The sequence below is a fragment of the Pteronotus mesoamericanus genome, unplaced genomic scaffold (genome assembly GCF_021234165.1).
Source record: "Pteronotus mesoamericanus isolate MK-2021 breed Mesoamerican mustached bat unplaced genomic scaffold, CSHL_Meso_final contig_173, whole genome shotgun sequence".
Classification (NCBI taxonomy): Eukaryota; Metazoa; Chordata; class Mammalia; order Chiroptera; family Mormoopidae; genus Pteronotus; species Pteronotus mesoamericanus.
This window is the reverse complement of record NW_026555072.1, coordinates 17362338-17389598: the sequence shown is the minus strand read 5'-3', so window position 1 is coordinate 17389598 and position 27261 is coordinate 17362338. Positions and strand designations below refer to the sequence as shown.

At 43.7% G+C, this 27261-nt stretch overlaps 1 protein-coding gene across 6 annotated transcripts in view; it reads right to left on the bottom strand.

Annotated features, from left to right (window-relative positions):
* Positions 1–12877: 12877 nt before the first annotated feature.
* The window catches only part of DMD (dystrophin), a 1878371-nt gene continuing 1863987 nt past the window's right edge, over positions 12878–27261 (bottom strand). For 4 of the 6 annotated variants that reach the window (XM_054566573.1, XM_054566575.1, XM_054566576.1 and 1 more), the window contains 2 exons: positions 26873–26965; positions 12878–15385 (listed from right to left, as the gene is read on the bottom strand). In XM_054566573.1, coding sequence (XP_054422548.1) covers positions 15288–15385; positions 26873–26965 — 191 coding nt within the window. In that variant the 3' untranslated portion in view covers positions 12878–15287. Of the gene's footprint in view, positions 15386–20411; positions 20444–26872; positions 26966–27261 lie in introns of all 6 variants that reach the window. The other 2 variants (XM_054566574.1, XM_054566577.1) reach the window with 1 other exon arrangement.

The following is a 27261-nucleotide window of genomic DNA, read 5'->3' as shown; positions in this document are numbered from 1 at the left end:
TATCAATATTTATAGGTATCTATAAGTATATAGTTTTAGATCTCTATCTATACATACATTTACATAGATATAGATAGAGAGTTATCCAAAGAGAGATATCTATATTTATCCATATATCCTGTCAGTTTTGTTTCTCTGGAGAACCCTAATTAAAATATTTATTAATTGGCCTTTCACAGAAAATGTTTGCTGGCCCTTGGATAAGAGCCAGGATCAGAATCCAGAGAATTTGAATTTAGAACTTATACCCTCAGCCACCATCCTACACTGCCTCGTGGACTATCCATCCAATGGAATACTCTATGGCCATTAAAAATTATGATACCAAACTAACTGCTTTGGAAAAATGTTTAGAATATATTGCTAATCAAAAAAAACTAGTTACACCAGAGTTTATGGTGTTATCACATTTCTATTAAAACAGTATACATGGGGAAAGATATGCAAATGTATACACTGGATATGTTAACAGGAGTTTTCACCAGGCACTGAATTATGGGTGATTTTTACTCTTCTTTTGTACCTCCTTGTATTGTCTGAATATTTCATGATGAGCATATGATCAGAAGGAGAAAAACGGCAAAACAACTTTTATTTTCTCTTTATTTTGAAAGTAGAAAGAGAAAAAAAACTGAACAACAAAGAAAATGGAAAGAGAATGTCTAATGATTTGGTTTTTTATATTGCCTCAAAATTACCTCATGTCAAAATGTCCCGGTCAAGTTATCTACGTCAAAACGTCCTTAATGGAAAAAAAGTGACAGCTGTACAATGGCCACAGCCCTCTCCATCCTGTCCCACTAGTTCACTTTCCATGCAGCAGGCAGTCTGAGTGGTCTTTCAAGAACACTCATCTGGCTGTGCTCCTGCATTTAAATTCTTTCAATGGATTCCCATTGAAGCCCATATTGTGTCAGCATGACACACAGGGTCTCGGTCCTTGGCCCCCTCTGCACCTGTCTTTCCCACTCTGTTCCAGCCAACTGATCTCTCTGCAGTTTCTGGAAACACCCTGGTTCTTATCTTGGTCTGGCAAAAGTTAGTGCCTTTATTGCCACTGAGAGCAACAGCTAGATTTTATCTTTTTTTTTTTAGTGCCTAGAATAGTGCCTACCACAGGTAGGCAAAATAAGTGCTAAATGAAAGATTAGTTTATGTATAGAATGCAGAACCTCTAACATGACTGTGAATGAGTTTTTAGCGTTGGTCCTGATAGACAAGATGGCCAGAGAGGTGACACATAAGAGGTGACATTCAGGTGTTACTCCTTTTTTTAAAAAAATTTTTTTTCAAATGCATCTGTCCCTGCCTTCCCCCCATCACTTTCCCCTGCTCCTCTCCCCTATCTCCCTCCCTCAATCCTTCCCCACTTTGGCTTTGTCCATGAGTCCTTGCTATATGTTCCTTGACTTGCCCTTCCCTTGCTTCTCCCCACGCACCCTCCCCCCCTCCTTCCCTCTTGACTCTGTTGGTTTCTTTTTTCTTTCAGTGTTGCTGGTCTTATTTTCCTTGCATCTTTGTTTTGTTGGTCAGGTTCCACTTATAGGTGAGATCACATGGTATTTGCCTTTCGCCCCCTGGCTTATTTCGCTTAGCATGATGCTCTCGAGTTCCATCTATGCTGTCGCGAAGTGTAGTAGTTCTTTTTTTCTTTCTGCTGTGTAGTATTCCATTGTGTAAATGTACCATAATTTTTTGATCCAGTCATCTACTGATGGGCATTTCGGTTGCTCCCCACACTTGGCTATTGTCAATTGTGCTGCTATGAACATTGGGGTGCTCAGGTATTACTCTAATTGCACTGTTCTTCAGTTGCATTTTGGGTGTGTTTGCTTGGAACCCTAATTGTCTTATATAACATTGCTTGAATAAAACTGTGTATTTTAAGTTCTTTCCCTCTGTGTCAAAGATCAGCTAGATGTTTGTCAATCCACTTTATTTTCCTGGACACCCAGAAAAATGGTATCTCTTAGTCTTTCTTGCAGTTAAGTTGGGAAATTGTGACTTGATTCTGGCCACTGAGACTATTAACAGAAGTGTTCTTTGACTTCCACAAATATGCCTTCTACATTTTCTCACTTTCTTGTCTGTGTGGCTCAACTGAAAGGCCTCTGTTTGGTGGAAGGAGTTGCAAGGTGGAAGGAGGCTGGCCCCTGATCTGTGATGTGGACTACAAATAAACCTTCGTTGAGTTTAGCAACTGAGATGTGGGGTCTATTTGTTACTGCGGCTCGACCTAGCTTTTCCTGACTGCATTGTCTTCCAAAGAAACTTGTAAAACTCTACTTGTTTTTGAGCGGGACAGGACTTACACGGTCACTTTAATTTGACACTTCAGGATGCAGATGTCGAAGCACATCTCCTTATTCAGCTTCTTCATTTGTATTTTCCCAATGATTTGAAAGAGAAACATGGAGTAAGATAATGACTATTCAGTAGAAAGCAAAAAATAATACAGAGCACAAATAACTCACAATCAGCATAACAATTCTTGCTATTAATATGAATCTTTCATTTCTTCTCTACTTTTTTTAATAGTTTAGAAATCTGCCATGTTTAATAGAAAGCTCCAAATATACTGCCTTTTTGAAGAAAAGGGGTCATACAAATCTATCAAACACACGATTATGTGTTTCATATGTTGATTCATTTACAAAAGAATGAAATCAACCCAAAAGTTAATTAGGACCTACTATGTGTATTTTGTTGTACAGCATTGCTCTGTTCAGTTGGTATTCAGATGGGGTGGTTGGCAGATTCAATCTGCTTGTAGTAATGCTCATCTGTTAAATAATCTTTGCTAAATGTGACCAGAAAGATGGAATTTTTTATTGGCAATTATACTCCTTGGGAGGCATGTTACTCTGTGAGACATCTGGCTGCCAATCCCATACAGGATTTTTCATGACCATCATATACTGCTGGGAACATTAATACACTCTGAAGAGCAAATTAATTGAAAAGGTCTTGTCCAAACCAAACACATAAAATGATGTTAGCATAGTGCTTGCAAATGTAATTTTTTGACCCAGTGTAGGGCTCTTCTCTGTGAAATTTTGCCTGATTCCCCCATTTGCTTAGTACACCCTCTTCGTGCTCCCACTTTAGCTTGTGGGAGTCTTATATCATGACCCATGGCAGTTCTTTCTTACCCAGTAGACAGGGAGATACAAGAGGGCACACACCAACCCCCTTGTAACCTCATATTCTAGATGCTTTGCCTGAAGTAGAAACCCAGTAAATGGTTATTTTATAATTAATATTGATACAGTTGCTTCAGGCTGTTGCGCCTTTAGAGTTAGAAAAGGCCCTTACGATAAACAATTACACACTTACTTTACATTTACAATTCGTAACTGACTTTTATTTATTTTAATATACATATTAAGATTTTATTTATTGAGTTTTAGAGAGAGGGGAAGGGAGGGAGAAAGGGAGGGAGAGAAACATAAATGCACAAGAGATACAGAGGGATACATCAATCGGTTGCCTCTTGCACATCTCCAACCGGGGACGTGGCCCACACCCCAGGCCTGTGCCCTATCTGGGAATCGAACTGGCGACCATTCAGTTTGCAGGCTGGCATTCAATCCACTGAGCTGTAACTGACTTTTAGATGTAGCACATATATAAATCAGCCCTGGCTGGTGTGGCTCAGTGGATTGGTGCCGGCCTGTGAGCCCAAGAGTTGCTGGTTCGATTCCCAGTCAGGGCACATGCCTGGGTTGTGGGCCAGGTCCCCAGTGGGGGGTGTGTGATGGGCAACCGCACATTGATGTTTCTCTCCCTCTCTTTCTCCCTTCTTTCCCTTCTCTAAAAATAAATAAATAAAATCTTAAAAAAATGTAGCACATATATAAATCAGTCAGGTTTTGCATCATCACTGCAGGAAGGTATTTTATGCAGTTTTAGGGTACCAAGACATTGTGAGAAACATAATTTAACATTACTTACAGGTGGAAACGCTGACCAGTGTTTGAGCAAAAAGAATGCCAGAACAGGCCATAGGGTGGGAACTATTTTGTGACTTGGGGTGGGACATCTGTCATATATAAAAAAGACCAAGCTTCAACAGGATGCTTAGCCAAACAATGCAATGAGAGACAAGCCAGAGTGTCAGAGGAAATAAAGGCTTTTTATGAAGCCATTTCACATTCTTGTTTGAGCTTTTACCCAGCCTATGTTGCTCTTAAATGAGACCAGACCTGAAAGGAAATCTGTTTTATAAAATCTTCCTGAGGAAGATGAATCCAGTGCATGCAGTATTTAGCCAGGGTGCCAGTTATTGAATTCCTCCTTGCGTATCATTGCAAATTCTTCAAGCTAGAATTTGCTAGAATTTAAATTTGTTTTTTTGATTCTGTCCTCAGTAGAGCTGGAGAACAACTGGCCAACGTGGTCAACGTAAGATGCTAAATCAGTCCAGTTTTTTCCTTTTGTATGAAATTTCAGTTCTCTTATTTCTTTAAGGATCTTCTTCCCTAAGCGGTCATGTTTCTGACTCTGCCAGGATGTCCCCGAGCTGTCTCTTTCATCCTGGTGCTCTGAACATGCAAAGAACACGCCTAAGGCCCAGGAGAGTAAAGCTGGTATTCGAAATGCGTAAATGGCGCCTTCTCGTGGACTTTATCTCCTCCCTAGTTCATTCACTCACTCTGAGCATGTTCTATGTGTCGAGAGTTCTAGCTGCTTTGGGATATCATAGTGAATAAAACTGACCCAAATCCCTACCCTCACAAACTTTACATTCTAGCCGGGCACACAGACAATACACAAAATGTGCAAGCAAAGAATCTTAGTATTGCCGCGGCTAGTAAACGTGATGTAGAAAAATAAAGTGGGGAAGGGGAAAGACAGTGTTGGGGGCTGCCATTCTAATAGTGGCCAGGATAGGTTTGTTAAAAGTGATTCAAGAAGACAGTTCAGGTGATACAAACTGTGTTTGACACTTTATGAAGTGGGCAGCCTCCGTTCCCAAGGGTCCAGGGAACTTCCAAATGGGGCGGAAGGCATGACACTTTTACAGGATAAAGAGTAAGGGACAAGGCTGTGAGTGCAGAGACCAGAGCTGGCTTGGCCTTTGGGGATTGGCCCACTGGATATACGGTCAAGTGGAACATTCACAGCGACAGAAAGTTTGGTTTGCTGACGTGGCACCCTGGGCAGGAGTGGCTCCATCTCTGGCCCAGAAGTGATGTCAGCAAAGTGAATTCCGAGTAAAGACCCTAGGGAGATGAGGAAGCCAGCCTGAAGTGGAGCCCACGAGGCACAGAAAACAGCGAGCACGAAGGCCTCGAGGTCGGAGCTGGCTGGCCTTTTTGAGAAACGGTAAGGCGGCAGTTAGATGGAGCAGAGTGAGCAGGAGGGACGGAGACAGCGCGTTAGGGGTCGGATTGCGTAGAACCTTACAGAATGCTACAAGGGCTTTGGCTCTAACTCTGGGATGGAGGGCCTCTGGTGGGTTTTAAGCCAAAGACTGACCAGACCAGATTATGCCCCAACAGGATCACCCTGTGCTGAGCACGCACTAAAGGAGGAAAGGGTGGCAGTTGGGAGACCAGCTGAAGGCTGTTGTCATGATTCAGCCGCGGGATGATGATGTCTCCAAACAGTGAAGGCAGAGATGGCGGAAAGTGGCCAGATTCTAAATATATTTTGAAGGGATGGCCAACAGAACTTGCTGATGGAATAGGTGTGAGCAGGAAAGAAAAGGAGTCGTCGAGCATGAGTTCTAGGTTTTTGGCCTGTATAACCGGAAGGCCGGACTTGCCTTTAACAGCCGGGGTCAGGAACATTTTGGGTAGTGGCAGGAAGCTGGGTAGATCAGGAGCTCCGTTTTACCCCTGATAAATTAGAGAAGACCATCAGGCCTCCAGGTAAAGACGCTGAAGAGGCAGCTGGACCTACGAATATGGAGTTCATGGGTGAAGTTCAGGCTGGAGCTACAAACCCCGGAGTCATGATCCTACTGAAGGCCACAGAGCCCTGAGAGCAAATGAGATCACCTAGGGGGCATATACATTAAAGGGAAAAGGCTCAAGGAATCTGTTTGCAAAAATGCAGGGTCCGGCCGGGGTAAGGCCTGCTTGAGTGCAGTTGGGAGGGTAATAATACGGGAGTAATAATTGATAGTTTTCATTTGAACATGTCACCTAAAATGTCCTATGGTGAGCTTCAGTGTGATAGTGTTATGTTCTGGAGTCACATGCTTATGATTTTGTAATAAAAAAGGGGCGTGATTTGTGCTGGACCCTGTGGTAGCACATATACATCCACGTCACCGGTAAGCACTTTGGTGGAAGCAACCACGAGGGAGTAAACCTTGGAGAGGCAGGGCCATTCGGCTCAGTACGGAGGAGGAAAGGACGTGACCGCTGGGATAAAACCTTGAGGAAAAGGAATGCCGGCCGCAGTGAGTGAAGGAGGCTGGGCAGGCGGCCAGCAGCAGACGGAGGGCATGTGTGACCAGAGCGGGGAGCAGGGTGGAGAGACGGGTAGAAAGGTTTGGGTTACTCTTTGCTTGCCCAGATGTTGCCCCATCATGGCATACAGAGCAAGTGATTTCTAATTGCAGGGCATCCGGGAGCAACTGCAGGAAGCTGAAGGTTACAGGCTCCAGCCGCCCCCATCGCCCCGCAAAAGCGCACGCTTCTGGCCTCGGCACTCCTGGGACGCCTTTCGGAGCACCTCTCTGAGCAGCTCAGCCTTACCAAGTACGTCTTTTTTTTTTTTCCTTTTCCTCCCCCAAGTTAAGTCCTGAAAGCCTAGGAAGTTTGGAATAAAATAATAAGATGGTGATGTCAACCCAATCCATGGTGTTAATACTTTTACGTTGAATTTAGGAATTTTTTTTTTCTTTAAGGTGCTGCAGGTGTGTGTGGCCACTTAGCAAATAGTGAATTGGAGAGATTAGCTTTAGGTTTCACTTGAAAATGTGTACTTTTACAAATGGGACTTCAGAATGAATGCGATGAGAATGGACTTAGCTTGAACAGTAAGAGGGATCAGAAGGTTTTGAGAACTTGCGGCCTCGTGCACAGTTCCGCCCCACCCCCAGCCTCATTCTGGGGAGCAGAGTAACTGCCGTCTGGATGCGGGGACAGGCGGGACACACTGCTGTCAGGACCTCTCTTCTAAGAGGGCCCAGTCTCACGGGACCTCGGGAGTTCTGCGGGGCTGGCGGGGGAGCCCCGGGGTGGGAAACACCAGGGTGCCCGGACGCAAGAGGCTCCTCATTCCGACTGGTCCTTAAGGAGTCCGGCTCACGCCAGCTGTCAGGCAAATGCCCATCACCCTCCTTCGAGGCCTGATCAGAGTCACAGTGTAACTGCTTCTGGCTGGAGGGGCGCCGGCAGGTGTGGGGGGCAGGGATCTGGCCCAAGGCTGTGCGGGGGCCAGGGCCGGAACAGGGGACTGAGCTGCGCGTGCGCAGGCAGGAAAGCTATCACAGCCGGAAAGATCAAAAAGCCTGGGGGAAGTACCAGGGCTTCTGGCCAGAGACCCTGGCAACCCAATCTGACTTCTGCCCAAATCCAAAACCTCAGCAATCCAAATGCACATCGAGCCCCAGCGTGTTTTTTTCTCTGTTTCCTTCATTTCCACTCTTCCCTCACACTAACTTTGGGCTTCACTTGTTCCTTGAAGTGTAAAGTTAGGGGTTTTTATTTGAAATCTTTGGTTCTTGATGTAGGTATTTATCACTGTGAACTTCCCCCTTAGAACTGCTTTTGCTGCATCCCATAAGTTTTGATATGTTGTGTTCCCGTTTTCATTTGTCTCAAGATAGATTTTGATTTCCCTCAATTTGCCTTGGCCCATTGGTTATTCAGTAGCATGTCATTTAATTCACATATTTGTGAATTTTTGAGTTTTCTTTTTGTAACTGACTTCTGGTTCAGACCATTGCTGTTAGAAAAGATACTTGCTATGATTTAAATCTTAAATATATTAAGGTTTGTTTGTGGCCTAATATATGATCTGTCCTGGAGAAGGTTCCATGTACACTTGACAAGAATGCATACTCTGCTGCCTTTGGATGGAATGTTTGTAAACGTCTAAGTCCTTCTGGCCTAATGTGTTAAGTTCGATGTTTCCTTATTGATTTTTCTGTCTGGATGACCTATCCGTTGAGGAAAGTGGGATATTAAAGGAGTGATCTCATGGAGGAGACAAGCCTTAGCATTCAAACCTGCCCCGTTCTGAGTTGTCTCTCAAACATCTGTGGCGGTCTAAGCGGTCTTCTTTATTCTCAGTGGCTCCCAGTAGTTGAGGGTGTGTCAACATCTGTCACTGTCCCAAAGGGGAGCATCTCAGTCAGCACCTGCATGCAGGCTGATTATAAGCTGGGTCCTCTCTTTCATGGGAAGACTGCAGGTGGGCACTTCTGTCCACTGCCTCTGCACTGTGCCCTGGGGGGACAGCCAGTTACGAGCTGCTCCACTTGTTACAGTCCTGTGGGACCGTGAGTGTAAGCCTGACTGGCCACAAGAGCCGGGTGGCCAGGGGCACTCCCTGGGCAGTAACTGTACAAACCAGGGCACTAGGCCTGTGCATGAACAAGCTCCTTTCTGGGAGATAAACTAGCACCCTGGGGTGGGGCAGAGGGAGAGCGCAAAGATGACGTCCACCATCTTCTGGGGGCTCTGGGGTGTATGGCAGTTGGCCCCTAGGTGTATGGGAAATTAGAAGTCTGCCCTTCAGGCCACACTATTAAGATAAACAAATAGGCCACTTGCAAGGAAAGGCTGAGTATTGCTGGCTCTGTGCTGTGCCCTGAAGGTTTAGCTATATGAGTCTGCATGAGCCCTTGAAGAAGTGCCTCGAAGTTCACTGGAGCCTTGTGGGTTCACAAGCCCTGTTGGCTTTCAGTGCTACGTGTTTTTGGGGCCCGTGTCTCTGGTGGAAACTTAAAAGTTGGGCTGCCAGACGTGGGGTCCAAACCCTTCACTCCTCAGGGAGAATTTGGGAGTCATGCGTTCCCTCCTGGTTGTGTGTTCCCATGATGGGGGTGGGGCTTATGGTGACATTGTGTCTCAGCCTCTTCTACCCATTTCAGTGTGTTTTTGTTGTTGTTGTTGGTTGCCTGATACGTGTAGGAGTCGCTCAGCTGCTTTCTGGGTTTCTTTCAGGACTTGTTCTGTCTGTAGCCATAGATTCCATGTGCCTGTGGGAAGAAGTGAGTTCAGGAGCCTCCGAGGTTGCTGTTTTGAACTAGAACTTTCAGAAAGTGACTGTTCTTATACAAATCATCTACATTATACATATGAAAATATCAAAATTTCTAAGCAGAACTCAGAGGATTAAGAATAATTAGGCTTTGTGATTGTGGGGCGGGGGGAGTATAAGGGGAAAATGGTAATGGAAAAAAAATACAGTACAAAAGCTAAAACTAAAAAAAAAAAAAAAATTAGGCTTTAAAATGTATACTAAGCAGAGCCCTGACCAACGTGGCTCAGTGGGTTGGGCATCGTCTTGCAAACTGAAAGATTGCTGGTTCGATTCCTGGTCAGGGCACATGCCTGGGTTGCAGGTTCAGTCCCTGGTCAGGGTCTATTTGAAAGGCAACCTATTGCTGTTTCTCTCCCTCTCTTTCTCCCTCCTTCCCGTTCTATCTAAAAATAAATAAACTCTTTTAAAAAATAAAAATAAATGTATACCAAATTCCTCCTGCTTTGATGTGCTGAGGACACATGATCACTTATGTCATATTCTTGCCAAAAACACATACCATGAATCTAATCATGAGGTCACATCAAACCCAAGTTGAGGCACGTTCTACAAAGTAGGTGGTTTGTCCTCTTAAAAAACATCAAGGTCTTTGAAGAAAGAGAGAGGCAGAGAAAACCGTTGTTGGTCAAAGGAGATTAGGGAGACATGACTAAGTGTAATGTGGTCATGGATTAGATCCTAGGCCAGACCAGCGAAACGTGTAACTTAAAAAAAAATCTTTGCACAATTGACACTTAAATGTGGGTTGTGTAGATGACACTTTCGTATAATGTTAAACTTATTTTGATAATGGTAATGTGGATGACCACATCTTGTGAATGTCCTCATTCTTAGGAAATCTATATGGCGTACTTAAGTGTAAAAGGGCACAGTATCTAAAACTTATTGTCAAGATGGTTCAGGAAGAAAACAGCTGAGAGAGCGAGAGCGAGAAAGAAATAGAAACAATTGTTGAGTCTGGGTGAAGGGTGTATGGGGGTTCTTTCTACTCTTCTTGCAACTTTTCTGTAAGTTTGAGTTAGTTCAAAATAATTTAGAATTATTCTCAATATATATAGACATATACACACATATACGTACGTATGCGTATATGTAGAGGATTTAAGCCTCAAGTTACTGCACATTATCTTTTCTGTACACGAAAGCCGTTCTGAAACATCTGTGAACCTCCCACACTCACTCGACATTGTTTATTTATGGGACGTCTGGCGTGTCGCCGCGCTCTGCCGCTCTCGTGTTGTCAAATAAGTCCATGAGATCACAGCACTCTGAAGTCCAAGGAGCAATGGAGAACGTGTTTGTGGTTCCTACTCTAGTGGCTTTGCTACTGTGGGGAAAAATTCGATTCATGTCCTTCCTGCGCTTAATTTGAGGGCAAAGTCTTTGCAAGTGTGCCAGCGCTCGCCTTTGTATTCATCCCACCGTTAGAGCATTACAGATTCAGGGGAATCCCCACCGCGGCTCCGCACAACACATCCATTAGTCTTGTGCTTTCTTCCAAACACACATTTTGCTTGCTGGTGCGCAATCTGCACCAGCTTGATCCATTTTAATTTTTAACTGAAATAATTCCCTCCCCTCCAGCCTGTGCCAGGTGTGGAACAGAAAGCCAAATGCCCTCCTCAGAGGCAAGCACACTCAGTTATGTTAGGCATGGTGAAGTGTTAAAAATTCCTCAGTTCCCTGGTTAAGTGCCATAAAAACAGCCAGTCTGGTGTTTCAAACGAAGGCAGGTTTGAATGGCAGGACAAATGAGCGATGTATTCATTTAAATAGGGTGAAAATTAACCTTCATGTACGTGGACTCCCAGGTCAGTCAGGTTTTGTTAAAAATTAGGTATGTTCCCGACTTCAAGAAGGCTACGTTTTAAGATTTCACTTATTTATTTTTAGCCAGGGGGAAGGGAAGGAGGAGAGGAAGAGAAACAGCGATGTGTGAGAGATACATGATTGGTTGCCTCTCACACGCCCAACCAGGACCCTGGCCTGAAACCCAGGCACGTGCCCTGACGGGGAATCGAACTGGTGACCTTTGGGTTCGCAGGCTGGCACTCAGTCCACTGAGCCACACCAGCCAGGGCAAGGGCAGTTTTTCAATGTAACAATCGCTTAGGTTGGTATGATCACCGCACCCTCAAACACTTTCCAAGTGAGTTTGTCAGAGATGCCACACTCACTGAACATTATTCTTAATGAGCTTGACCGTCTGTTACTTCCAGTCATTAGGACAGGCTGAAGCTAGTGAACTTTTGTAATTTCTTTGGATCCCTGGCATCTGAAGCCTGTTGGGGAAACTCCTCACCATGAACCTTGGGGGGAGGCGAAGACAGCTTCTTGTTAGAGCTGATACTGTGACCCATTTTTGTAGTCCCCTTTGCAGCCAGAGTAGCAGCAGAGTGGGACCACCCCTGGTGGTGGTCATGACTATGTGTGGTAGGGGTATCCTCCCCAGAACCAGTTCTGTGGCAATTTGAAAAAAATCATCACCTGAGGACTGTTTTTTCATTTGAGAGGGAAACATTGATGCGAGAGAAGCATTCATTGGTTGCCTCCCATATGTGCCCAGATCGGGGATCATAGGCGCCTAGACCAGGGATCAAACCCACAACCTAGGTATGTGCCCTGATGGGGAATCGAACCCGCAACCTCTTGGTTATGAGACAACACTCCAACTGAGCCACACTGGCCAGGGTTCTCGCATCTTTTTAGGGGAGACTCCTACTACTCAGACTTCCGCTTAGGTCTGATACCATTAGGAGTAACAGAAGTGATAGGAACGTCTCAAGAAGCAAAAGTGTAGATTGCAAACTGGTTAATTCATACAGTTATTACTAAAACAGAAAACAAATGCTATGACAGTTGCTGCATGAAAATGATCTCTCAGCTACAAATGCTTGCCACCTCTGATCCAGAAATCTCATTTCTAGGAATGTGTCGCGGAGATCTTTCTGCACAAGTGAGATAAGAAATGAGTGATGTGCGGTATTATTTGCCATGGCAAAAGACTGAAAACAACCTGCATATCTCACCAAAGGGGACTGCTGAAATAATATCCCACACATATAGTGGAATATTATGCAGCTGTAAAAAATGGTAAAGTGTTTTACAAATGGAATTAGAAAGATCCATTTTAAGTTTAAAAAAGGAAGGCATAGCCCTGACCAGTATAGCTCAGTTGGTTGGCTGTTGCCCCACAAAGTGAAAGGTCTTGGGTTTGATTCTTGGCCAGGCACATGCTCAAGTCGCGGGTTCAGTACCTGGTTGGGGCGCATACAAGAAGCAACTGAATGATGTTTCTCTCCCTCCCTTCCCCTCTCTCGAAAAATAAATTTAAAAAAACCTTTAAAAAAATAAAAAAGCAAGGTATATAAATAGAATGCCATCTTTTGTGTACTAAAAGGAAAAAGGGAGGAACGTATGTTTGTAATTGCTTATATAATAATAAAGATACTTCGGAAGGCTACGTAAGAAATGTAATGATATTTACTCATAGGGCAGTGAGGGTGACTTGGGAGTAGGCTGGTCAGGGTCTTCTCACTGTTTGCCTTTCTAGATTTGGCATTTTTCAACCATCTGCATGAGTGACCTATTTAAAAAAATGAAATAACTAAATTACAACAAACACAAAGTACTTCAGTCCAGTCACTGCTTTTTTGTAACATAACTGCGTGCTTTATTGAGATACACAGTAAAGCAGTAATATAATACAATAGTAAGGCATATATTTGGTGAAGTCTGATATGTTGTGAAAATGCAGTAAAACTGAAGTTTAAAAAAATAATTAGTAAATGTTACAGTGTTGGTGTTAAAACACAATATATTATGATACTCAAGTAAGAACCCAGTACCTGAAAATGATGACACAACATGCCATGTGATGTTTATGCTTCAGTTACATTGACTATGATTTACAGTTTAACACTCAGTGGTTATACAGAACACGAAATAATGTCCAAATTATGCTTAAAATGTAGCAATAAAGCTCTCAATTTTTACTCATATATTTTGACAGACTCACTCCAGAACTAATGTCTAAAAGATAAAAGAAAAAGTTTAAAACAAAATTATGCACTCTAGCTCTGATTTTAGAATGAAACTTAAATTTCTTAGTAGGAAGTAAAGTAACCCCTTAAGTCGTGGTTAGGAAAAAAAAAAATCCTTGGATAAGGAAAAAGTCCAGTGTCACGTAAAGGAAAAAAAAAAAATGCAAGACTAAAAACCAAATCTTAATGTAATTTGTTATCTTAGAGCTTTGGGTTTTCTTTTGGAAATTAAAAAGGAAAACAGAAAATGGGGAATAATGTTCACACAATGAACAAGTGGTGAAGCTGTGAAATCAGGTGTGCACAATTATTAGGGACACCCCAAAACCAAAGTGAGGTAGAAATAGCATGAGAAGCCATGTTTGATGTTAATTATCATTAATAAAATAATGGACAAAGCCCACTATCCAAAAGTTAATTACACTTGATGTAAGAGGTAACAGATTTGCAAAATAATAGGTCACACGGTGATTTCTATTGATTTAAAAAAAAAAATCAAATACTAATACAATGAAATGAAAGAATAAAGCTTTTTCCTACCAGCTAGTCCTCTTGAGTTTTTCTCCACTTTTTGAACAATGTTTGTATATATATTTAACCTGTGTAATCCACCCAAAAGGGTTTGGAGTACCTTCTGGAACATCAGAATCAATCTGTGTTCCCACTCACCAACCTGTGTGGAATTACTCGTAGAGAAATGCCAAGGAGGGAAGCACAGCTCACGAACTTCCGGGTGGATATGTACCAGTACCACAATGTGATGGGGCTACTGTCTTACATTTTCCCAAGGGTTATTATAAATCAAGTCTTGTGGCATTTAAAAACTCACTGCAATGAGAAAAACAAAATCTTAAAAAACAAAAGAACCGTAACACGCACTGCTGTTTTGTGAGAAAAGGAAGAATCTTTTAAAGTTGCAATTAGACAGAGTTGTAGGTATGGTTACGAACATCCATCCAATCCTTTACTGCAGGAGTGGCCTCCTCCCTCAGAGCCCTCCTCGTCTCTGGGAGTTAAAATGCCTCCTGACGCTCCGACTTCCACTGAAGCATCGTGCAATCTAAATCGTGGCATTGCCCACAGCAGGAAGCCGACTGTATCACCCGGCGGATCACTCTGACATAGTAAGCCCTGTGTACTCATTCCTATGTTCCTTTTGAAAAAATTCAATACTCTGGTTGTCAGTGGAAAGTTTAAAATGAGAAACATCTGGAGCCCCAGACAATGTTTTAGTGTGGTAGTTTCCTGCCGGCTCCAGGGAGATTTCATTCTAGACCAAGCAGGTAAGCCTGGTTGACCAGAAGCGCTTTCTTGCCATTCCCAAGTGGCAGGAGTATTTGAACAAGAAGTTTAAAAGGTCTCTAGAAAGTTTTATCTATTCGTCTATATCCCTATAGTATCTACATACTTATAGACATATAGATGCATAAAACGAAAACCCACAGCCAGTACCACTCAGACAGCGATTCTCAAAAGAGCAACGTGAAGCAGTCATCTGGTGGTGTTAGAGGAAGTCCTATCTTTAATATGCAAGAAAAGAAAAAAAAAAAGCATGAGTTTCATACGATGTCACGCTAAAAGGATGCGAAACAATGCGCTGCCTCAAAGGTCTGTGTGTGTGTGCGTGTGTGTGTGCGCGTATGTGTTTGTTTTTAGGGGTTTTTATAAACAACTTTTTTAATAAAGCACACTTTAGTTTACAATCTTTCTGTATAACTGTTATAAATTTTTAAACAACCCAAAATGCGTTCCATATAAAGAAATGGCAAGTTATTTAGCTATCAAGATTTTACATGTAGTTTTCTTATAACTTTTTTGTACAATTGCATAGACGTGTAAAACCTGCCATTGTTAACAAAACAATAACAGACTTAGAAACTACTGAAATCTACAGTATAGTACCACTACCCTTCACAAAAATATAGAATTTTTTTTTCTTGTAAACTCTTACTGTCTAATCCTCTTTGTTGTATGAATATTATAAAAACCATGCGGGAATCGGGAGTTGTAAAACATTTATTCTGCCCCTTCTTCATCTGTCATGACTGAAACTAAGGACTCCATCGCTCGGCCCAAATCATCTGCCAAGTGGAAAAGGCTTCCTACATTGTGTCCTGGAAAACAAAGAGAAAGAGAGACTTTACACAGCGCAGGCACCTACATTCCCCTCTCTGCCACTTGGGAAACCGTTCCCCAGTTCTTGGCGAGGACAACACAGAAGCTGCGTCGAGGGTGTGCACAACAGGGTTGGGTTGCCACCAGCTTCCGGGAAGAAGCAAAGCCTTGTTAATGAAGCCATTCCACGTTGTTAGTATCAGCTCAATACTGGACCAGGCTACTGTCGTCATTTCAATGGACAAATGTCCTAGGTCACACTCATCTTCCCGATACAGACCAGAGGATTCCTCGGGGAAGCACAACATTGCTGTCATCCCAGGAATATTCCATGATGGGCTGCACCTTTCCACCGTGCTGTGGGAGATCGGTTACTATGCACTTGCATTTCTGGATGAGCAAACAACCATCACCATAACCATCACCACAACCACCGCCGCTCCACTGCCATCGCCCCAACATGACATCTTCGTTTCCAGACCGCTTCAGGCTGCTGCCTCACCGCTAAGGCTATGGTGGATGTGCCGATTTGCTTTCTGCTTTTTACTTGGCTTGAAAAATAAACACTTGAATGAACCCTTTTGCACACTGTTACCATTAGAATTAGAAAGCTTCAGAATAAAAATCACTTTGCATTCCAAATTACTCTAGAGCCTACTTACAATATGACCCACATGTTTAGCACGAAGTTAGGTATCCTGTGAGTCCATTTTTGATCTCCTCCTAAATGAGGGTTAACTATCGGAATAGCCTTTTAATAATAACGTGACATGGCCTGGTATTAGCATGCCAGCGCAGGACACAAAGGCAGCATAGTATCCCTGGGCACTTGGTGGCAAAATTCAGATGTAGAGTAAAATAATTTGAGACACAGTGTATGACTTGACTTTTCATATATGTCTCATATTTTTCTATGGCTTATTTTAATTCTTGGACATCAGTAAATCATTCCACTATTCAAGTACTGCCTTTGAAGCTAAAAGTGCCTTACTAGGCTATTATTACCTTGCCATGTATCAACTTTACAGATTCCCATAATAACTGCTAAAATCTCTATAAAAATTAAAGATGGACTAGGGCAGGTGTTCTGTTCTAATATTCAGTTCAAGAGACATCGTTTTTATATATGTGAGAGGCTCTGCAGAGGATTCACAGTGATGGCAGCAGATCAAATTAAGACTTATTAAAGGTATAACGCCATCCAGGCATTTATATTAAGGTCGGCAAGTATGTAAACCTCTGAGCTTTCTTAGTGCAAAGAGTTTCAATGAGAATTAATTAAAACAAACAAACAAACAAACAAAAAAAACAACATGCTGGGCCCTGGCTGGTGTAGCTCAGAGGATTGAGCGCTGGCCTGTGAACCAAAGGGTCTCCGGTTTGATTCCCAGTCAGGGCACATGCCTGGGTTGCAGGCCCGGTACCCAGTAGGGGGCGCACGAGAGGCAACCACACATTGATGTTTCTATCTCTTTTTCCCTCCCCCTCTCTCTAAAATAAAAAACAAAAACAAACAAACCCACAAAAAACCCCCCAAAACTAGGCTGGATTTTGGTTGAGACTGCAAAGAAAAAGTTTTAACAAAGCCTATGTACTACCTCTAGAGTGGGTCACTTGGTTGGCAGCCCTCCGTGGAACTGCAAGCGTCTTTGGCTTTTCTAAACCATAATAACCACAGGAAGACATAGCGGGCTCTTTGCTGTTCCCTTGAGCTTAGAACAGAAATATATAACTGAAGCCACCAGGTTAGAGGCTTTCCTTGTATCTATTTTGGACTGCCCAGCAACCTTGGAAAATCACAATTATTCATGCAAATGTGAAAATGGATGGACTAGCTGCACATTTTTAATTACTTGCAATCTTAACGGCAATTAACAAAGCTAGTAAAAACAAAACTTGAGACCCTTCTAACCTGGTATCTGAACAGAATTTTAACTATTTCTCATTACCCACATATGACTATACTACAGTCCACCTTGTAGACAGAAAATGTATTATTACAAAACATAAAACAGGGAAGAACTCATTTTCTCCCTATTGGCTTATTGATAATAATCAAGATCTGCCCATTTTAGACTGTGTACTAGGGGATGTGGACTGCAGTGCTAAAGATAATAAAGACAAGGAAATGCATTTATAGAGTACAGCACGTCCGCGAATGACATCGTTTTATGTCATTTCATTTTATCATTGATGAGAGGTCGTAGGGACCCAACTCTTGTTTATATCAATTAGCCTATGGGAGAAGTGGTCTCACCATACGTCGTTTCGCTTAAAGCTGCAGAACCTACTGATGACGTTAAGTGAGGGCTTCCTGTCTATAACCAGGCGATGCTTCTGCTCCTTGCAGTGGTGTTCCGTTACCACCTGAACAGAAAGCTGCTGAGTGTCTCAAGAGGCATGACTTCTAGGGGTACCTGCTCTTTAAAAAGTTACCAGGTACCATTATTCTTCATTATAATTACCATGCACACTCCCGCAAAATGGTAGGTGGCCCTTTAACCTGTCTATAGCCTGTTCTTATTCACGAATGACCTCCTGGCTGTCCCTATGCTAAAAAGATGACGTTTCAGTCACCTCGCCATATCTATATTATGCCTTTGGTTACTTCAGTTACAAACACCTGTTTCACCAGAATAATGATTCCAACATTTTCCATGGATGTTTTCATTAGAGCCAGAAAAAACACACTCTGACAAAAACACTACTCCCGAGAATTATAAACCTCCATCCATCGGAGGCATGAAACTGCGCTGTGACACTGTGACACGGATACAGAAAAGAGAGCTGCACCCCGATTCTGTTGTCCATGTGTATAAAGCAGAACAATACGGAGGTCATCAATTTTACCTGACAGACGTTTCTAAAGTCAAAATTAAAATTTGATACTATGAGCACGAAAGGCCCTGGAAAACAGGCAGGATCGAGGCATCTGTAATCAGCTTCAGGCACAAGTCGACACAAAAATACATCTGTAGAAAGTATTAATTTAATCCATTTTCAAGCAAGGGCTGTTGAACACGGAGGCACCGCGCGTTGAACACTAGGGAAGTGGCATGTTTTCCGAGTTGGCGCTACTGCAACCCAGTCAGTCTTACACGCCACCGCTGCCTGAGGGAGTTGTGTTCCGCGGTGATTGGAATTGAGACTTTCTGGCAGTGATCCAAGGCCTCAATAGCAATCTGGCACTCTATTTTTTAAAAATACAATTTCCAAACAAATGGTTAGCGTTCCACTGGCCAAAGCAATGCCACAATACTGCAGTGAAACGCCCTTATCTTTTCTTCTCTATAATTTAAATCTTAAAAGAAAAAAAAGATCTGCTCTACTGTACATGTGGGGGATTTTCATAGCATAAAAAGTATTATTATTTTGATTCTCTGGCTTTCTGGACACTTATCTGACTATAATGCACCTCAGGTAGTAAAGTTTCCAAATCTTACTATCTTACTTCAATGACACGTGCTGGCCGTTTCTAAAGTTCGTTCACGAGAGAAATGTGTTCAGGGCGGTCAAAATTATGGGGCGACTTTTTATAACAAGTGAAAAATAAATGTTAAGGGGCACTTACCATGAGAATGAACCCAAGAAGTCTCACATAAGAAGTATGTGAGCCAGGCAAACCGTCAGGAGTATTCAATGCTTCACCGATTCAGCTGTTCTCAGTTTCTCCTCCCAGCCTCTCACGCCCCCCTCCCTGGCACCCCGCTGCCCCAAGCCCTGGGGGGGGGGGAGCACTGCTGTACACACGCTGAAGGTTTGTTACAGTCATTAGGCTTGCGTGGCATGGTGTCGGCAGAATTTCCAGTATGACTCCTTAGGTTTAAACAAATCCATGCCTACTCTTGTCTGGATCGCTAAGGATCCAGAACCTTCCCATAGAAGGGCTCTCCACCTGTCCAGCCTGTCTCCCAGGTTAGTACATGCTGTGGCCATCCACGAGAGAGCTTTCCTTCTCATGTCTTTCACGTGAGACTCTTGGTAAGGACAATTTTGTTTCACTTGAGCTGTCACTTGAGCTGTTACTGTCTCACCCAATAGTCATTTGATTGGGTAATTCAATGGTGAGATAACATTCCCAGTAGAACAGGAGTGTGAAGCAGCTGTCACCGGAAAACCCCAAACGACACTCAGTGATAACGCTGTCCCCGACCCCCTTTTCACCCAAAAAGAGGCATTAAAAAGACCCTCAAGACTCCCCACGCTCATTTTTATCTCTAACTGGTTAAGGTTCTCTCTGGCCCCAAATGCCAAAGACAACATCAGTACCGTCTGAAGGGCAAGCTGAGATGATACAAGCCTTTCGAACACCATCGTCTGAAGTGGCGGTAAAGCCCAAGAGTTAAGAGTGTGGCCCTGGACCCAGACTGCCTGGACTGAAATGCCGGCTCTGTCCCCTCGGGCACGCTGCTTACGCTCTCACTGACTCAGTTTCCTTCTCTGTAAAATGGGGTTAGTAAGAGTACCTACCTCGTGGGCTTTTCAGTGAAGAGGACGTAATGAAGGAGGTGGCAAGCGCTTACGGCAGTGCCTGGCACCCAGTAAGTGCGCCAAACAATTTTAGCCGAAGTGGAAAAGAAAGAGAGTGGGAACCCAGGAAAAAGAAAACCAAACGGACTGGAGTCATCCCAGAAGAATACAAACCAAGTGCATTGGCAGAAAAATGCTAGGCTCCTGGAAGTAGAAAGAAGCTTTATGACTCATCAAGTATGTTCACGGCTCAATTTATTTGGAAGATTTTGTTTGTGTTGCAAATGGCAACAGATGATGAACCGCAGGATTCCAACCCAGAGATTCCTGCTTCCCCCGCCCCGTGGTCCTGTCGTCATGGTGATGACAATGGCCATGAACATTGGAGGAAATGTTCCTCATGAGCTGCAAGTGGAGAGGTGGCTACCATCCTTACATAATGACACGTGTGATACATACATGCGCGTGCACGCACACAATTCTTACACAAACGCCAACATAGAAAGCGGGATGAGACAGACAGAAGCCATGGCTGTGAGCCTGAATCTCACTAACCTCTCTCATTGGCTTCCCAGGGGTATTTCTTCCTTTAATAGTAGAGAGAGGAAGAGGCAGAGATATCAGAAAGGAAAAAAAAAATCATGCGCATAAATATTTATATATATACACACACACAGTTTCATACCAATTTGCTTCTTTTACCAAACTAATGTTGAGATGACCATTTATTCCCTTCTGGAAAAAAACAAACAAACAAAATCCCCAAAAGACACACCCAGCCAAATAACCTTTACATACACTTAAACCAGTGTCAACAGAGTTAACATGACCCAGGAGACGTCACTTAGAGAGTCCATGGAGTTCACGTGGTAAAACGGGATGAAAGCTGGCACAGCATAGAAATCTGACAAATCGAACACTGTTTTCAAGAGCAACGGTACAATCTCAAGCTTAATGTCAAAGGTGTCAGAATCTCTTTACTCTGGACTGGACAATCAACACACCGAAACAGAAACAGTCGTTGCCTCTGTGTGCCAAAATTCCGTGCGCCAAACGCGAGGCACAATGTCACAGAGAGGCTAGAGTCCACCCTCTCGGGAGAGTTTGTTCTGTCTGGGAGAAGCTGAGCATGCCTGTGATGGGATTGGGGGTGTTTGAGGAAAAAGAACAAAATAAAAGGGGGGAAGGAGATCAATCCCACTATTGGGTAAGCCACGGAGATAGATCCAGCCTTCAGCTTCCTCGTAATCCCCAGGTATCAGGAACCTTAAGAGCCTGTGGCTAAAGACTCACTGGCTTTGTTTGTTTTGTAGAATCCTCCATCCGTATGCATTTCTTTCTTTTTGAAAAGCAGGTTCTGATGAGAAAGGTTTCTGTGATGCTATAACTGGACAGAGAATCAGGGCCCTCTGACCATACCTAGCATGCCTTGGGCATGCAATTTCCTTTTAGCTCCTGAGTCTTGAAAATGACATAATCGTTTTCAAACTTCAACTTTAGCAAAACCTTCTACGGAATCCCAGGATTTAGAGCCGATAAAAGCAGAACTGGCAGAGAGAATGTACATCATCCCCGTGCCCCACACCCACGACCCACCAAGCTCAGGGGCCCCAAGATTGCTAAAAACTCCCTGCAACAATTTGAGAACCACTAGTCTAGAATGAGGAAGTATGGAGGTACTCTGGGAAAATCAATCTTTCCAAACTCAGGTTGAGGCCTCAAAACTTCTTGCATACATTTAAAGGTTTTCTAAGTATGACTTTTCCTCCCTCCCCACCCCTTCCTCTTTTCCTTCTGTCTGAACTTTCCTGAGTCAGAGATCTCTTAGGAGTATAAACACCGCGTGCCGGGCCGGGCTGTCCCGGGCCGGGTGTCCGTGAGCCTGCTCAAATCAGGGACAGAGGGAAATGGGGGCTTGCTCGGCAGGTGTGGGGCGGGGGGGGGCGCGTTCCCTGTGGTAGGCCCATACCAGATGGCAGGAAAAAGGAAAGAGAGGAGAACATTATTTCATCCTTGATGACTCAAATAAATGCCAGCATGAATTACTCACCCGTTCCTTTTGACTCCTTTAACAAAAAAAAAAAAAAAAAAAAAAAATCTGTATACTTCATATTTATACTGTCTGGTAGTAGAGTTAATTCCTACCTCCTATAAGATGAGGACGGCCCTAAGGGCAGGCTCTTAGGTGGTGCTCGCCCGCCGCTGTACCTGCTGCATCCTGTACTGTACCTTGACGCGCTGGGAATCTGATAAATGCTGGCTGAACTGAATCAGTAAGGTGGCCGCTAAGTCATGGCCATGAGTCCTTTTGGTGTTTTGGGCAACGTGGCCTTGCCTGCTACCCTCTAGCTTGGATGACAAAGGCTGGTAGCTTGTTCTGGCTTGTGACTTTGACCTACTTTTAAAACTTCAGAAAGCAACAGCATTTAGTTTTGGTGTATAATTACGATTCCGAGAATGATGCTGCGTAGCTTTATTCACTGTACTGCACACCGCATTCAGAGCTCAGCATCCACCGGTCACCGCTGATGCAGCGAATGACTTGGGGCAGCGAATGACTCGGGGTTTGTCTCAGGTGCTTCTCCGGGAACCGGCTGTCATGTATGTGCACCTCCTGGAGCCTGTTACCTTTAATCTCTTTCAAAATCCTCCCTGTCACTCAGGTGCCAATGTGCTCATTAGCATAGCACAAAAGGAAGGTCCTTTTGTCATTTAAAAAGAAATTTTAAAAACTAATGTTTTCGACTGTAACCTCTTAGGAGTAGCTCTACACTGATGAGATGCAATACTTATGAAAATTCTTTATTCAATAGATACATACAAGTACGAGGAACAAGTTTTCATTTCGTAAATACGTTCTTTGGAAATGAGTTTCCTTACATTTGCTTACAGTGTCCATGTGGCCACGTGGGATGCTGTCAGGAAATGAATGAAGAGAACAAGGAAGTTTGCTCGGGAGTCCTGAGTCTAAATAAGGGGGCCGGCCGGGTCTGGAGAAGTTACGCTCCGTCAGGCGGTGGGAGCTTAGGATGACTGGTTGTGATTCTGCATTTCACGTCCGTTTCTAGGTCCCTGTAGCGTCTTTATCTCAGTTCACTGACCAGTTTAAAAAGCTTACAATGAGTCCCTTTCTGAGCATTTCTGTTTTAATACACGTGAAAGAAGATTCAAATGGCCATACTTTAAATATGGAAACAGGCTGGATCTTTTGGTGAACGTGGCTATAAACAAACGCATGAGTCAGTTGCCATGCGCAGTTTCATTGAGCTCCAAGTTGCTCAGCACCAAAGCCTGTGGCTGTATGTCTGTAATGAGCTCGAGTGAACAATGAATAGCGTGAAGCAGGGACTGGCAAACTTTCTCCGCAAAGGCCAGAGAGGAAGTCTTTTAGGCTTCACGGGCCACACGGTCTCTGTAGCAACTATTCAGCTCTGCCACAGCTACTCTCTCACTGTAGTAAGAAACAGCCCTAGATTATATACAAATAAATGGGCGTGGCTCTGTTCCAATAAAACTTTATTTACCAAAACAGGCTGTGGCCCGGGTCTGACCCAGGGACTGTAGTTTGCTGGCCCCCGTCCTTGATGTTGCTCTTCCATGAAAGAGCCACAGATAAGACTTGGATGTTAAAGGATGGCAGGTTTTGCACAGCTGTTGGGTTGGTCATTTAGAGGCATTTACTAGAATGTATGTGGGCTTATTTGGAAGTGGGTAGTATGAGAGGGAGAGGCTGCTATGGGCCGTTGGGGATAAAATGAACGTGACTCAGGTCAGCAGGTAAGAGATGATACAGGCAGCGGAAATACCTGCATAGCACTGTGACCTGCGTTCTGAGTTGTCTTACTGTGCTGCGAGCTTCCGTTGGGCCCCAGCATCCATGAGTCCACGTACACTGGGCGCCTCATTTTGAGACGGCCCAACACCACACTGCTGACTAGGGAAGCATTTCTTTCATGAATGAGCATGCATAGAAAAACACGTTTGACAGGCTGCTAAATGATCAGAGATGTATGCAGAACTCACTTACACAGTTTATTTTTAAATGATGTTCATTGTTCATTCTACCCATGCAGTGTTCTTATAGAATAATGGTGGAGGTTTAGAAAGTGTCTTACAGGAGATAATGATTTTTATTACAGTGGAATTCAACTTCTACATATACTTAGAGATAGATGGACAGATAATAGATAAATAGATTAGATAGAAATTGGCTAACATTCCGTGTTTCACGTACACAGAGCCACTCAAATCCCCCAAGTGGCTGCGAGCAGCCATCTGTAGAGATGGATCCGGAAAGGTATGATCGCAAAGCTAAGGGCACGCCCATTCGCACCCCGGACACCCCGCAGTTTATACTGGCTATTAAGCAGGGCGGTTTGGCCATCAGTTGTTCACTAAATGGAGAAACATGTAACCCCTTTATTAATTTTGGATAATAGTTTAGTAAGGCCACTGAGATAAGATCAGAAGGCTAGTTTAACTTGCTGAATGGCCATGAACCAGGCACTTAACTTCTTCGGGCTTCCAGGTACTTTTACTGAAAATGAAGGATGAAGATTAGCTGGTACTTCAAGACTTCAGCTCCACGTTAGAACCGTGGCAGGGCCAACAGAGACATTGTGCATTTGAATTACACCCCAACTCCCTGATCTATATAGTTTATATTTGTGGAAAACACAGTATCTTTTTTTTAAAAAAAATATTTTCCTCTGTGGGCAATTATCTAGCAGGGTTAAGTAAACCATGAGGTGGTGTTTAAGAGCACATTTCCACTAAATGTCAGACCTCTGGCTCACACATCTGTTCCGAGTTACTCTAACAGCTGTCCGCGACAGCTGTAGTAACTGTGAACTTCATTTTTTGTGACACCACAACAGGAACATGGATGGCAGCTTAGAATAAAAGCGTGGTGTTCTCCAAGACACTAGCGAGGTCTTGGCAGAAACGTCCATGGTAAAAATTCTAAAATTTAATTAACAAAAAAATAACTACCTGGCTAAAGAAAACTAAGATTAGTTAGATCAGCCTTTTTAAACCACTGGATCGGAAAAGCAATTTAGTGGGCTGCAACCAGCAGTTTAGTTTTCAATAAATAACACAGAGAAATAGTGTGAATTATATGTAGTATGGAAAGAATGGCTTCTTGCAACTTTTGTTTCAGATCTTTGCATATACAGGGTAGGTCAAGGTAGGGTTATAGTGGTTTGCATGAAAAATAATACAATGAGTAATAAATAATAATGCCAGAGTAAACTCTGGGTTTCGTGTACTCACAACTGTAAACCTACTTTTGCCCCACACTCTGTGTGGGACGTTTGAGGGAAAGCTTGGGGTCAATGGAATGTGTGCTAGATGCGGGGCCGAAGTCCCTGCCCTGCTAGTAGCTGTGTGATTTTGAAGATGATGTTTGTTCAGCCTGCGGCTAACCTATTTATCTAAAAGGGTGCTTCTCCGCTCCATCGCCTCGTAGGCACCTCCGTTACAGTAGTACTATTACTGCACTGTGCTTTGAACTTCGGAAGTCTGTATCTGCAGTTGACCATAAACACCTAGAAGGCAAGGAGCTTGGCATTTCTGGTTGGCGTCCCTAACCCCTCCATGGGTACATAGTAGGTGCTAGTGAAAGCTGGCAGGATAAAGGGAAGAGCACGTGACTTATGTCCAACTGGCATCTGGTCTCGTTATGAATCACGGCCTCCGGGGAGAGAAGACAGCTAAGACCGTCAGCCTGGGGATGAGGGTGGTGGGCGTGGGGTGGGCGGTAGGCAGATAAGATTTTTATCTGTTAGAATCAACACATCAGAGATGCTCAGTGGTGAGAAGATGGCTGGCGCAGACATTTAAAATTAGCTTCCCCTGCCAGTTCCTTAGCAACCCTCGATCAGAACATTATTGCTTTTAATGTGCACTGCACAACATTTACTCGTACATCAAAAAGCTAGGAAATGGCCATTGTTAACTGACAGTGAACAAAAAGGTAGGAAAGACACAGGACTCAAACACCCCCCTCATTGCCCTTACGGAAAGGAACAGACGGCCAGATTCTCTGCAGCCCTTCCCTCCTGGGCTGCCCATTAGGGGTGCCAATCACTGGCCACAAAGCCTTGTGTTTTCCCTCTCTGGCTTCTCTGGTGTCTCCTTTGTTTGCTCACAGGCGACTGCCGCCATTCTTTTCATTCACTGAAGGGAAGTGGGTCGGCGACTCTGTTTGATGTCAAGGCAGTAAACTTAAATAAAAACTCCAAAAAATTAACAACAGCAACACAATACCTTCTTGGATGAGGCAGAACCATCTGAAGCTCCTACTGGCTGGTGGGAAAACGTGGAGGGGTAAAACGCTATTTTTTTGTAAGAGGGGCAAAGTGCACAAGGTCCCAGTGATGGGGAGAAATACATTAAATTATGTTGTTTTGTTAAAATGTTAATGTCTTTCTTTGTGAAGATTTTACTCCATCTATGGAAGTAAAAAGATAACAGACTAGTCTATAAAGATTTAACTGTGCCTATATTTATATGATGGGATAAGATACAATCTTTAAATATAAAGGGCATCAAATTGCAGGGTAGACTCCCCACCAGCACTGTGCACTAGGTACTGCCGTATCGTATCGTGTAGTAACTGCACGCCCCTGGCAAAGGCTCCATCGGAGCATTCATTCCCTCGTCTGTAAAGTCATGTAATAACTGCTCTTATGTAAAGGCTATCTCATAATTAACGCTTCGGGCTAATGTGCTAAGCAAGTAAAATACTTCAGGAATACAAGTTAATATTCTGTATTTCTAGAAACATCTTGGTTACACAGGTATTTGAATTTACCCAAAATCCAAGACCAGAACACTCATTCATCCAAACCGGAAATTCACCTTGGAAAATAAAATCTCCTCACAGTGATCCCAAATTGGCATTCTGTCGGCACGCGCTTCTTTGCATACGGAAAGCGGCCACGCTAGCTGGGCACGGGGATGAGTGGGCTAACCCCAGGAAGGCCGAGTGGCTCCCGGGCCGCGCCGCTTACCTCTGGAGCTCGGGAAGGAGTTGTTGAGCTGCTCCATCACTTCCTCTAACCCTGTGCTTGTGTCCTGGGGAGGACTGAGAAGGTCTTCCTCGCCTGAATGAAAGCAAACGCAGTAATGTGGCCAGTTACACTTAAGGAAAAAATGACAGACTAGAGAAATGTTCCACGAGTGCATCTAAAAATCCATTATAAAGTCATTTCCACTTGCTCATCAATGACACAAATAAAAACCACCCTTCAAGCCCTGGCTGGTGTGGCTCAGTGGGTTGGGTGTCATCCTGAAAACAGAAGGGTCACCAGTTCCATCCTGGTCAGGGCGCATGCCTGGCTTATGGGTCCGGTTTCTGGTTTGGGGCGCGTGAGAGGCAACCGGTCGATGTTTCTCTCAC